General features: G+C 34.5%; 1 protein-coding gene across 7 annotated transcripts; it reads right to left on the bottom strand.

Moving 5' to 3' along the window:
- Positions 1-75: 75 nt before the first annotated feature.
- LOC104894033 (agamous-like MADS-box protein AGL65) lies at positions 76-7,762 on the bottom strand. 7 transcript variants are annotated; one of them, XM_048644299.2, is made up of 13 exons: positions 7,133-7,431; positions 6,727-6,991; positions 6,072-6,131; positions 5,964-5,982; positions 5,784-5,848; positions 5,678-5,693; positions 5,527-5,588; positions 5,267-5,363; positions 4,819-4,866; positions 4,591-4,718; positions 3,725-4,112; positions 3,551-3,648; positions 76-523 (listed from the first exon to the last, which is right to left on the bottom strand). In XM_048644299.2, exons 2-13 carry the CDS (start codon positions 6,909-6,911, stop codon positions 508-510), a joined length of 1,182 nt encoding a protein of 393 aa, XP_048500256.1. In that variant the 5' UTR covers positions 6,912-6,991; positions 7,133-7,431; the 3' UTR covers positions 76-507. The 7 variants fall into 7 exon arrangements, with proteins under 7 accessions (XP_048500256.1, XP_048500258.1, XP_048500259.1 ...); XM_057395193.1 differs by lacking the exons at positions 76-523; positions 3,551-3,648 and adding exons at positions 550-1,807; positions 7,443-7,762 and having other exon boundaries at positions 7,133-7,179; XM_048644301.2 differs by lacking the exon at positions 3,551-3,648 and having other exon boundaries at positions 76-543; positions 7,133-7,430.
- Between the last annotated feature and the right edge of the window lie 6,354 nt (positions 7,763-14,116).

Raw genomic sequence — 14,116 nt, forward strand, 5'->3', positions numbered from 1 at the left:
GCTATGAAGAAATTACAAGGGTTTAAAAATTATTGCAGAAAAAGACCAAAACCCATAATATATCAGCAAGAAAGATATTGAAGTAATATAAATTTATTCTTGTGATCTCGAGTACAGATTTACGTTACAATGAACTCTCTGAGTGCAGGGTTCTATTTTACAGAATAAGGCACTAAAAAACTCAGCAAAATTGCCCAGATAATGGGAAGAGAAACCAAAAGATGAGATGAAAGGAAAAAAAAAAAAACCTATTCACAATCGACATATTTTTTCAAAAATGTGCTACATGTAATGTTTCCACCTATACTTTCTATACATAGTATACAGTAAAAATTTGTGGTAGCCAGACGACTTACCATATCCGACATCCTCAAATGTGTGATCCAGAACGTAAGATTTGATTAATTGAGCTTTAATTATGCTCCCACAGTTAACTTTCATGGCGAATTTAAGCTTGTGTTACTGTGCACTCGATTCTTCTTGGTCGTTCGTGAAGGTGCAGATACTTCAATCATAAGTTAGGCTGCAGCAAAGAAAAATAATCTGTAGTTGAAGAGCATCATGTAGACATTAAACACAGACATATAGACTATATAGTCTTAGCAATATGGCCATGTATGGTATACAGAGAATTGAGCATTAATTAGTGGTTTTGATCCATGTTAGAGGATTTGACGATCCTCTCATGTTGGTGTTTGGAAACTAGAGGACTGATCAGCAGTTTCGATATACTAGAGGACTGGATGAGCAATCTTGATAATGATAAAATGAATTCAGGTAATCAGCTATCAAAGAATGCAATCAATTATCCGTTAATTGCCAAACAAGTACAATTTATATTTCCAGTTAGAACCACCCTTGTAGGGTTTACCTTATTGCAATTTGCAGCCATGGATGGAGTGAAACGAATGACATTGATCGCTTGCGAGTTGCTACACAACCTAAATCCGCTAACTGAGTTCTAAGTGGTCAATTAGCAGTTTCAGTCTCTGTTGCGCACGATCTCGACCCTTGAATTACATCCCAATGGTTCTGTAATTTGCACCCTATAAGGGTGGTTCTTGTATATATATATATTTACGCACACACACTATGAGTATGTATCCTGGATTTGTTGGTCTTTTATTTCTTCACCATGATGGAGTATCCTCTCAATTCACATTAAGAGGTTTTTAATGAACTATGGAAACGTAAATCAATATCTAGAGAGATCGACATTCAAGGGTGCTATAATAATAACATTGTGGATGAGAAAGAGCATGAATGAAAAATTCATTTTATCATGGAACTATAAAAACCTAAAAATTAACTTCTCAGGAAAATTTCCGAGTTCTTGCACAAGCAACCAGCACGCTTTTCATTTGTTAATGTGGTAAGCTAACCTTATTGATTAACATTGTATCTAGATGAGGCAAGTTGGAGGGAAGAGGAGGAAAGGGATGGTAAGGGAAACATTTTTCTTCTCCTAAACCAGGTTGTCTGAAAGATTTAAAAGCAAAAATGCAAGCCCACTATCACTGAAAAACTGTGAGAAACCACTAAACAATGACATTCCAAGGCCTACTTTCTGTTCTCTTAACATGTTGAGGAATCTGAATTACAAGACACAGTTAGATAGTCCAAAGGAAGGACATTCTTTTTGCCAAATTTGAAGCCAACTCTATGGCTCATATATTATTTTTCAGCCTCCAAAGTCTTTGGTATTCAAAAATCCCCAAAACATCTCCTTTTCATAAATTTTTTCATACAATATATCTGTGGATGCTTCTGTTTGCGGCCGTTGCAGGAATAGAGGAGTAGTTAGGGCCTATAAATCCATCAAGGTAATTAATTAAAGGGTTTTTTCATGCACACAAACTTTACACAAACGTTGCAGAGATTATAGCGATTGAGGTCACAGTTTGATGGGCTGGAACAAACAATTGAAACAATAGCACTATTGCTCATATTTCAAAGTGGCAATAGAAGGCATAAGAAACACAGTAGAACACATAGACATACTCAGATATCCACTCCTGCAGGATCCTCAGAAGAACAACAACATAATAGGAATGGAATGCAATGAGGGACCTTGTGAAGGAGGCGAACAAACCAGCGGAAGAATGATGAGATGTAGGAAGATTAGGATAATGAGTGATTAACAGTGAATGTGAATCCTTCTTGAGATCAATCAAGATATTGCTTTAGCAGAACTTGGCAATGTATTTTGTGGAGCAATGTATATGTTGGCTCCACCAGTCAATATGTCACTAAACTCTAAGACTACTATGGTGCACTAACTTTTGCTATCCCAAGTTAACCAAAAAAAAATGCAAGCCCACTCACTTTTCCACACCCTTTAGTACCTGTTTCCTGTCCTCCCTCACCTTCCTCTTTTAGTTGCTAACCAAACACATTTTATATGAAAGTATACGGCTGGGAGGAAACATTTTCTAGGAAAATAGTTTTTTCGAGGGTGGAAGATAGATCTCCCACGAGTGGAAAACATCATCTTTCTTTAGGGCCGGAATGCCATATTATCCTCTGTATTCCCTAACTTCCTCTTACTCTGCTTCCATTCATCATTTACTCTCCATTTAGAATTTTTCCTTTAATAGTGTAAAGGTTGGGAGAAAATAATTTTCTAGGAAATGTGATTTTCCAATTTTTCTTTGTTGGTTGCTAAGAACTGATATATTAGGGAGAAGGGTAATTTAGGTAGTACCTTTATTAGTTAACTAGGGGAATAAGTTAGATAATTGTTAGGTAAAGTAGTATAAATATAGAGCAACTTAGAGTGAGAAAGGCATGATGAACATTGATTAGAGATTTGGGTGAGCTTTTAAGAGTTCGATGGGAGAGAACAAGCCTCTCGAAAGCTTGTAATTATCTTTACACTTTGCTGTATTTTGACTATTTTCCGTTTATCAATCAATCTTCTTCTTCTTCCTCATTTTCTGCCATTAATGATGCTTAAGCTATGTTAATTCAAAGCATTGGTTTATGAAGAGTGAAAAATAATTTTCCTAGGGGTGGAAAATCTTTTCTTTTCAAAACAAGGAATGCCATTTTCTTCTCTGTTCCCTCTGAACTTTTCTTGTAAGGAACCAAAGAAAGAAAAACCAATCTACAGTAGTATAGAAATTGCTTGGAACCTTGGATTGACTAGACCTTTACTTGTCCCAAAGTTTACATTTCTGTCTACTGTATTCTTTACTGTGGCTATAAATATTTATACACCAATCAAAATAATGTCAAGTGAGCAACTGGCGATTAGAGAACAAAGAATAGCAATGTATAATGAGTAAGTTTAAGCCTAAAATAACGGTCTACAGTCAAAGAAAATGTGGCCAGCATATTTAATGTAAGTCATTTGATGGCAATCTATTCCTGTTGTCTCGAGTGAGCAGTGAGCAACATAATAAACATGACTATCACAGAAAGGCAAGACAGCATGGCAATTGTTGTGACTTGCCAAAGCGACATTTCTTGCACTTCCATAAACAGATAGAGAGGCTTGATTTTCAGGAGAAAGGATTATATTATACAAAGGAATTTTATGAAGACAAACCGGAAAGCCATATGACAGAATTTGAGCTCCAAGACAATTCTTAAGACGGCAATATCGTACACCAATAAAAGCATTAATGAAACTCTTTTAACAAGAACCTAGAAAAAATGGCAAAGATCCAGGTATCAGACATGGAATCAGAAAAGACAATATTAGATGGTTATGAAGGCTAACCTCTGGGTATGAATTTTCATTAAACATAGGAATTGGACATGGCAAAGCAGTAGGAATCCATGGTTGAGGCCTTGTATCATAAATAGACCGGGGCAAATCAAAATGACCAGCAATTTGGTAATCGATCGGATTATTGCCTTGAAAATTGACCCCGTTGTTATCTGGCATCAATTTCTTCTCCTCAGGCAGATTTATGTTTCCATATGGGGAGTATGGATATTGCTCACCAATTTGAACTCCCATGCATGCATTTGTAGTCAGCTCATTTAAGGTACCACACTCTTGTCCTGTGTTCTCACACTGTCTGGCATTATCTATCTCTGTTTTGACATCGCCATAGTATCCAGAATATCCAGAAAGAGATGCATCGGTGGTGCACTTCATATCTCTAAAAGTCATTGATAAAATTGAACAAATAAGTTTCCATTTTATAGAAGAAAAAGGCATAAGAGAATATTGCTAAAGTTAAAAGAAGCAAGGAATAGTAACCTTATACTATAGGCCATTATCCAAAACACACTCACTTCTTTGACATGCTCCAGAAAACATGAACTTTAAAATATCACTATTTCATTGACCTGTTTAACATTTCTAATAAAACCCTTAAGGTCAATAAAGCAGTGATTTTTTCTAGTTTAAGGTTATGTTAAAGAATTCATATTATTCAGGATTGTTTTGCAAAATGGTGGCCTACGGTACAGGATCACCATGGGCAAATCCCGGAAAATCAAACATGCTATGTTAATTGCACAGGCTAAACAAAAAATAATGGCAATTAATAACAGATATGCACGAAGCACAAAAACTACTATCTTACACATTATCATCATAGATGTATAAGCCTAGAAGGAACAGGGGGTTCTCACCTGTGAGGCAAAAAGCTTGAGTCGTCAGGTAACATCAATTGTTGACTTTCATTACTGGAAAGCCATGATAGTGGCTGACAGTCTTGCAAACTACCCATCATTAAAGGCATATGCATTCCATTCTGGAACTGAAACATGAACACTGATTGTAAATTTACTAAATAAAAAGAAAGCATGTCAGCCAAGAAAAAGATACAATGTCATATAGACAGTTATTTATTTTCGCACCTGGCTACTACAGTCTAGAGACATAAGTTGGTGTTTCCCCATATTTTCCTGCTAGGTGAAAATTGCAGGCATTAATTTACTACTAACAAAATAATCGGCAGTGTGCTCATAAGATTAGTTACGAGTCGTATGGCCTATCAACAAAATTAGCAACACTTATAGAGAGTTCAGGTCTTTTTCATTCTAACATTCTCTAGACTCCCAGTAAGGAATTTTTTTCTCCTTTCTTGTTGAAGTTACATCTCTCATAAACTTAATGTAAGAAGGAATTTGCAATAATAAACATAGCACAAAATCAATATATTATGGCATTAGGAACTCCTATCTCATCTAAAATCACCCCCATCCTCTATTAATATTTAAAAATCAAGGTAAAGAGAAAGATAGTTGAACTTAACAATGTTGAGGAGAAGTAGTAGATAAATGTGAAAGTACAACTACTTGATACCTTGTGTAATCGAATTAGGTTAAGTGATTCACTTAAGGAGTTTTCCATCTGTCGTAGATGCTCCACATTGTCAATCTTATCAGGATTACTCCAACAACTGTCCAATACATGTATCATGGAGGTAATTATGGACTGAAATGCTCATCACATAGTGCACACTGCACTTTTTTTTCAGCAAATGCTAAATAAATATGAGAATGTTCGTGCTACCAAATGCCTAAAAAAAGCAATACTTGGACAGATGAAAGACAGAGGTGAACCTCAGTCGCTTATGTGCTTCTGTAATTTGTGCTTGCAATAGCCCCATTTGGTTGGTGAGCTCCTGTTCAAATGCCATGTAGTAAATTAACCACAATGGAAGAACTAGGTTCATGTAAAACATTCATCATGAGAGACTGCAATTAATTGTACCTCAGCCGTTTGACTACTGCAAGAGAGAAAAAACATGAACACAAACATTAGATCCTTTCAAGGTTTGTCCTTTATACAAATATACAACAAATACATAATTGCATACCTTGAAGCAACAAATTCTTCTATATTTACATCATGGTCACACTTCTTAAAAGTTTTCTTTAATGCCTATGGATAAAAGAGGGAAAAACAAAAAAAGAAAAGAAAAGGGTAAGTTTAAACTCAGAGCATTCAATACAAAAAGCAAGTAGACATCAAAACATGAATAAAAAGGGATTCTTACTTCAAGACTCTCCAATTTCCTGTTACAACAAAAATGCAAACATTCAGAAGCAAAATTTTCATACTAAAGCCTCATAAGAGCACTAATTTTGCATAACGTAGTTCAAACCTTTTTGCCCTTTCTTGTGGAGTTAGTTGAGCAAACTTGGTAATGACCTGTTCGAGGTTGCTGAAAATGCATACAGGCACACCACTTTAGAAACTCGGAAGCATATTGATAAAACATGCTTTAACGAAGTCTAATTTCAGTAAGCTCAGCTAAATGAGCCTCTTGCTCTACACGGTGTGTGTTATCAGCATGCTGCAGAACTATCAACTTTATACAGTTTCAACCAAATACGCAGTTCAGTTTAGACATTACACAAGTTCAAACCAGCTTAAATGACAACTCAACACAAAACCTCCTAATGCATACAAAATGGTGAAAGGCACAATAGAGCTATCCTATAACACATACAAAGTTGAGTAAGCCGTCATCACTAAATTTGTATAGTTTGCCTAAAAAGTCCACCTAATTACACATTATGCAAAGTGATAATTATTCAAATGAGAATGAAGTCCTTCAACAACATACAAAAAATTGTTTACATTTATGTAACTAATCAAGCATTTTGGAAATTGCTCTTGCAAAGTAAATAAATATAAGATGCATATTCATAATGCTTCACTCAGAACAAACAAAATCACAACATTATACTATGTATAATCATTGATGCAATATACACAAATGCAACATCTTTTACTAGATTAGCAATGAGATATACCTACGCTCTCCAAGGAATACTGTCGGCTTCCCGGTCGGAGAAAACATTAGCAAAACAATGTCTATGTCACATAAAATAGCCAACTCCTTGGCTTTCTTTATAATTCCGGTACGCCTTTTCGAATAAGTTACTTGACGATTGCTACTGCTTTCCAATCTCTTAATTTTCAGTTTAACTCTTCCCATTATTTAAGCAGATCAGCAATCTCTCAAGCCAATCAACCTTAGGCCGATCAATTTTGCAAATTCTCTTTGTCTTAGGCCTCCTTCACATCACAAACTTGGCAAAATCAAACATTTTTCCATACAGTGTACCCACATTCCACAAAAGTTGTTGCAATATTAGGAAACAACCCACAATATAAAATAATCAACTATATAAACAACAATTATAATAAGTTAATCACCACTTAATCCAGAAACTATTAGAGCATCATCATCCCATATTGTTCTTCTGTAGAAGAAAAACATAAAAGTAGGGAAATTTAACCAAATTGCCATGTTTTAAGCCAATGGATTTTGTTACAAAATGTATGATGATAAAGAAAGTTTTTTTTTTTTTTGAAAACGATTATAAGAAGCTGAATTTATCAATCGTTATCGAATAAAACAACAATAACCCAGATGCAAATTGGGTGAGACACATAAAAACCCAGAATTGGAAAATTTGCAAAATTTTGAAAAAAAAAAAAAAAAGATAGTTAAAACGGGACATACCATAGCAAGATGGCCAAAAAAGGGAAAACCCAGAAAAAGGGGAATGAAAAATTAGAAACCCAAAAATGGGATATTAATGAAATCAAAAGTATGAAGATGGAAAAAAAAAAGTAAAGAAGGAGGAGAGAGAAAAAGGAAAGTGGGAGGTTGGAAGAAAGAAGGAAAGGGTGACAGGCAGAGCTGTGATTACGGAGTAGGCTTGAGAATCGGGGGATGTAAGAATGTTTGTGCCCTGGTGAGAGTGAAACAGGGGAGAGAATTTGGGAATTGGGTGTTGATTTGTCACGTGTTTTGATTTTTTGGTGTATTGTTAATGTGATTTGAGAATTATGGAATGTGAAAAATCATTTGTACCTTACCGAGGAGATAAGGTTTTTGTGTGATTTGAAAAAGCACCATTGATACCAATAATGTTTTGACCTACTCGTTAAGCTTGAATTGTTGTAATATTTGTAAAAGATGTTACAGGTTTGAATCCCTTATTCCTTTCTTTTCGTACTTTGTACATGCCCGTTCAATTAAGATTATATTGGACCCTTTATTGATAGAACAAGAGTATAAACATGTTTCAATTTTAATTTAATAGTATATAATATATAAAAATATTCATAATATTTAGTGGTGGTTCAGTTCATATACCAAGCACGCCATATATGATGAAGATAATATTAGTCCGTTTATTAAGTACATTAAAAGTACATATATATTTCAAGTTTTAAACATTGACACCATTGATATAAAATCAAAGGCACCATTTCAATAAGTTGTCTTTTTGATGTTGGTCTATATTAACTTTAATTTATTTGCATTTAGACAAAAGTTTATATTTTATATTAGTTGGCTTACTGAATAGCCACGTGTTACAATCTTATCTTATACTATATATTTTAATAGTTCATAAACTAATGATTTTACCATTACAAGATAACGGTTTTACATGGTGGAGTGTGTAAGTTGGGCTTGTTTAAACCCAATAGGAGTTGTATTTGGCTTATGACTTAGTCTAGTATTAGTATAGATAAAAGTATCTAACCTCATCTAATGGTTAAAAATTATAACAAAGTATTCTTTTGAAATTTTGAGGAGTGACGATCAATCTTTCATTCAGAAATGTGTTAAAATTATTGCTTGAGAATTTGCAAAACTAATCGGCCTAAGGTTGATTGGCTTGAGAGCAATTGCTGATCAGCTTAAAGAATGGGAAGAGTTAAACTGAAAATTAAGAGATTGGAAAGCAGTATCAATTGTCAAGTAACTTATTCGAAAAGGCATACCAGAATTATAAAGAAAGTCAAAGAGTTGTTATTTTATGTGACATAGACATTGTTTTGCTAATATTTTCTCTTATCGAGAAGCCGACGGTATTCTTTGGAGAACTTAGGTATATCTCATTGCTAATCTGGTCAAGGATGTTGCATTTGTGTATATTGCATCAATGATTATACATAGGACTTGAAACTTTATAAGATAGTAGTATAATGTTGTAATTTTGTTTGTTTTGAGTGAAGGGATATTAATATGCATCTCTTATTATTTACTTTGCAAGAGCAATTTCCAAAATGCTTGATTAGTTACATAAATATATACAAACAATTGTTTGTATGTTGTTGAATGACTTCATTTCCATTTGAATAAGTATCACTTTGCATAATATATAATCAGGTGGATTTTTTATATGCAAATTATAAAAATTTAGTGATGATGGCTTACTCAACTTTGTATGTGTTACAGGATAGCTCTATTGTGCCTTTCACCATTTTGTATGCATTAGGAGGTTTTGTGTTGAGTTGTCATTAAAGCTGGTTTGAACTTGTGTAGTGTCTAAACTGAACTGCGTATTTGGTTGAAACTGTATAAAGTATGTATATTCTGACTCTTATTTTGAGGCAATAGGTCTTATTTTTATGTAATGTTATTTTATTGTATGGTATGTAAAATGTATGTGTCAAAAGTTATATAACCGCACACATCATATCATTTATGATAAATAGTTTTGATTAGATTATTTATATTGCATTAAGATCCTTCTATAAAATAATGGCGCATAGGATTTGAAGTCGAGTTGGGTTCGGATTGTCACAACCGAAAATCTGATTTCTTGTAAGGTCGAAGTTGAATTGCGCATAATCCGCTTATTGCCATACCTACTCAACAAGAGTTAGGCTCGAAATAAACGAGCCTAGCACAGCACGAGAGGTACACTTGTGAATTGAGAGGAGACAATTAAACACCTGAATATTAGACTTGGGCATGGGTCGGACCGGGCCTGTTCACGGGCTCGGCCCGCGGGCTTGGAGAAATGGCGGGTCGGGCCGAGCCCAAGCCCGTGCTTAAAAATTTCAGATTTTGTCAACGGCCCGGCCTAGGCTCGTGCCTCCTGCGGGCCTGGCCCGTTTTTTTTTTTTGTATCTTTGACAGTTTTAGGCTAAAAAAGAAAGGAAATGAGCGTTCGGCCCACGGACTGGCCCACGCGGGCTCATGCCAGTGCGGGCCTGAAATAAAATTTCTTGACCGTGATAGGCCCGCGGCCCATGTAGCGGACAACAGGCCGAGTTGGGCTTCGAGTGGGCTCGTGCCGGCCCGGCCCGCGTGCTGGCCCGGCCCATGCACACCTCTAGTGAATATCATCCTACTTATTTTAAAATAAAAAAGGAAAAAAACGTAAAGTTTTAAGAATTTTGTTGTCCAAGACCTAGCTAAATATTATACGAGAGTGAGGTGGTGTATGGACCTTTGTCTTCAATTAGTAGCACAAGTTTAGCACCACACATTTGTTCCTTGACGAGATGTAACATGAGGCCCGTTGGCTCAATATGTGGACTGGCAGAGCCCAGAACACTGCCAGCTCTAAGTTCGACAAAGTGGCTTTGGAAGATATATATATATATATATAACTCTTATGAATAAGTGATGTAACTCTAACGAAAAAGTGATGTAACTCTAAAAAATGAATATAAGAAGAAAAAAAAGTTCAAATTTTTTTGTTTTTTTGGGCAAAATTTTTTAGGGAGGTATAACTCTAATGAACAAGTGTTGTAACTCTAATCCAATCGTGTGGTTGAGATTTATTCTCATTTCTCATGTAAGGATCATTCTCATGTGATCTCGCCCCTATACATACATACATACATACATATATATATATATATATATATATATATATATATATATATATATATAATATATATATATATATATATATATATATAGTTGGGTTCTAATGAGAACCCTCTTATGGTGAGAACCACTTAAAATTAACAAAAACTTCCTAAAATGAGCAAAAAAAAGTAACAAATGAGCATAAACATAAAATGAGTAGAAAACATTAAATTATCAAAAACGTAAAATGAACAAAAATGTAAAAGAAGAAAAACGTAAAATGAGCATAATAAAAAAGTTCAATGAGAAAAAAGTAAAATGAGCAAAACGTAAAATGAGCAAAAATGAGCAAACCTATAAAATAAGTGAAACAAAAAATGAGCAAAAATATTATGAAATGATCAAAATCTTCGTAAAATGAGGGAAATTAAGTGGTTCTCACGGTTCTAACCATAAGGGTGGTTCTCATATGAACTTAAACATATATATATATATATATATATATATATACTTCCTCCAATTCAATATATATGAAACGTTTTGACGTTTACACTATTCACTCACTCCCATTTGACCGCGGTTTGCAAATTTAATGTAAGAAAAAAATAGTTATGTGGGATCTTGTTATATTCATCTCGACATATAGTTAAAAATATCGACTTTTTAAAACTGTAACTTATAAGGATTTACATATATTAATGTTAAATTTATATATTGACAAGTGTTTCTGTAGAAATATTTCAAGCTATATGAAACACAAGAAGAATCTTTTTATACTTGACAATGTCTTAAAATATGAGATCTTATGAGATAGGCATGATCGGGTTGACACGAGGGAAGCATGGGCCATGGCTTGGCACGACGCACGAGTTAGGCCTAAAAAAACACAATCACACTATTAATCTAGCTATACAAAAGAGGTGTAGTGGTGAATGATAGGTTGTTGTCGAGGCTAACAAATATACACCTAATAACTCGATCTCTCTAATTAAATAAAAAGGGTAAGCAAGGGTCGAATTCACGGTGAGATGAGATTAAACACCAATAAGCTAAAGTTAAATAATCTAAGTTAGGACAATGATGGTTGAAATTTGGGTTTTTTATGCAATGAAATGATTAACTAAAAGATAACTAAACTAAACAACAACTAAGGGTTTGCAATAATATTAGAAGGACAAGAATATGAGATTCACCATTCAATTTAATCATCTTCAAAAAACTAATAAGGATATATCAATTGACAATGGATCAATGGGTCATCTAATGAATCGCTAATTACTCTTTCAAGCTAATAGAAGGCTTACTTAAATCGAGGATATTTTTATGTACAAAAACTCCAACTCAAGAACATGAATGCCAAGATGACAAATTAAACCCCTTAGCTAAAATCTCAATTTTCATGTAAGTTTAGCTAAGTGAACATATGGGAAGTCAACTCTTCAATTTCATCTTTCAATCCTTCATTGAAATGACTATCATTTAAGTTTCCATGAAAGCCAACCACAAAAACTAATAATAAAAGCCCCAAGTGCTCATTTAAAAAACCATTAACCAAAATAAGCCCTTAAATAGAATGAAGAATTCATGACATTTATGAGGGTTTCACCCCATACTTTAGGAAAGAGACTACTCACTATTTATGTGTTTCGCAACACAAAACAAATGGTTCAATATCATATATGAGGTATGAATAGTAGAAGTTTCAAGCCAAAACCAATAGCAAAAGCATAAACAATAAGTATTAAAAGCTAGCAACAAAGTAAAATAAAGAAGAGATAAAGTGAGATAAAGAATTATGCTAGAGATTTCAATTCTTCATTAGCATACAATTTCGAACTTCAAATTCATAATTCGAGTAGCTCGCGAGCTATCTCGACTCATTGCCGCCCCTATTTCAAGATATTCTCTTCCAAAACCTTCCAAATCTACTCGATAAGAGTAAAGTATTCCTTAATCTTAAACAAAGTGGCTAAGGCTAAGAGTTCATGTCCTAAAACGACTAGAAAGAGGGTATTTATACCCCTTACTAGAGGTGCTCAAATGGCGGGTCAGGCCGATTCAGGATCTTGTTGCGCCTAAAAATTACCCATTAGTCGAGCAGGGCAGGGCAATGCCAAATTTCTGGGCAAAATTTTGTGAAAGCCCACTTTTTAAGGTCAAAAACGGGCCGACCAAAATCTGGACTAAAAGTCATTTTTATGTTGCTCGAAACCCATCCCAAACCAAAAAAAGGGTTGGGCCCAAATTCTGGTCCAAAAAAAATCTTCCCAAACCCGAGAATTTTTCGGATCGAGCAGGGCCGAGCTCACGTTGATCAAGTATATCCATTACATTTCGGGAAGTGAAGACTGGAAATCACGAAAAATAATAACGGAGCCCCCGCTCAGTATGTTATGGAGCGACCGCTCCATATAAAAATTGCTAGAGTTGGGTGTAGGGGAAACGACAATAGCGCCCACTTCGTATCTTATGGAGCACTTGCTTCATATAAAACTTCCAGCTACAAATGTTACTGCCTCGATGAAAATGAACGAAGAGCCTGCTCCAATATATACGGATCCCCGCTCCATATAAAAGCGCTGGTTGTCCTTTTAAGCTCTCAAGTGACTTCTCCAAAAGGACTAGGGACGTAGGCAGTTCATTGAATTCAAATTTCCAAGATCTTTACCTCTTGAGTCTTCTATAAAGCATTAAAAATAACTACAAGGAAAAGGGGACCAAAACAAGGAGCAAAATAGGACCCAAATAGAGAAAAAAATGCCTAAAACTTGAAACTCACAAAATGGAGAAAATTATAATGAAAATAAAGAAATATGCACAAAATATGGTGGATAATAAGAAGCTAAAGTGAGTTAGAAACTCATTTATTAGTGAACCATCGGCCGTTAGTAGATATCAATTTCGAATTTCAACAAAATCTGGAAACAAGGATAGTGGTATGCTCATTTTCAAACAAAGAAAGATCTTGTAAGTTTAATAAAAAGTAAAAAAAAATTATATATATATATATATATATATATATATATATATATATATATATATATATTATAAACACATATATAGCACAAATATCATTTGTCTACGAACTATTATATAAGAAAAGTGTTTTATGTATGCAAAATAAGTTTTATATAATAGTATTTGGGAAGTAACTATACACCTTGTGTACATAGCTCTGTGAACACACCCTAGGTCAAATGAGTATGCATATATTTGATGTGCACATATTTTTGCAATTGAGGTTTTTTTCTGAGCACGATATTTTTGCAAATGGTGCCAAAATTTGACACGCTCGTTGTAAACACATCAAAATAACCTAAACTGCCCAGCCAGTGTAGGGCAAAAAAGGCCGAATCCACAAGAACTAAGGGAAGCACCAACAAGTATCAACTTCTAATAAGCTAGTCCAATTTTATTTTTTGAGTATTTATAGATGAAAAAACAAGACCTTGGGAAGGGATAAGCACCAATCAACTCATTTAGAAACCAAGAAATCACAACGAAAAATCAATAATGGGGTTCAATTGAGGGGAAATTGATATAGATTGGCCTAATCTCCTATTGAAGACATATTC

Source organism: Beta vulgaris, chromosome 5 (assembly GCF_026745355.1).
Source record: "Beta vulgaris subsp. vulgaris cultivar EL10 chromosome 5, EL10.2, whole genome shotgun sequence".
Lineage (NCBI taxonomy): Eukaryota > Viridiplantae > Streptophyta > Magnoliopsida > Caryophyllales > Amaranthaceae > Beta > Beta vulgaris.

Excerpts from the sequence above, each read along its gene's own strand:
- LOC104894033 (XM_057395192.1), bottom strand. The coding sequence starts at position 6,911 with ATGGGAAGAGTTAAACTGAAAATTAAGAGATTGGAAAGCAGTAGCAAT. Across the intron at positions 4,113-4,590 it reads TCAAGCTTTTTGCCTCACAG|AGATATGAAGTGCACCACCG; the intron begins GTGAGAACCCCC and ends AATGACTTTTAG. Across the intron at positions 1,808-3,724 it reads ATGAAAATTCATACCCAGAG|GCCCTAACTACTCCTCTATT; the intron begins GTTAGCCTTCAT and ends ATGGATTTATAG.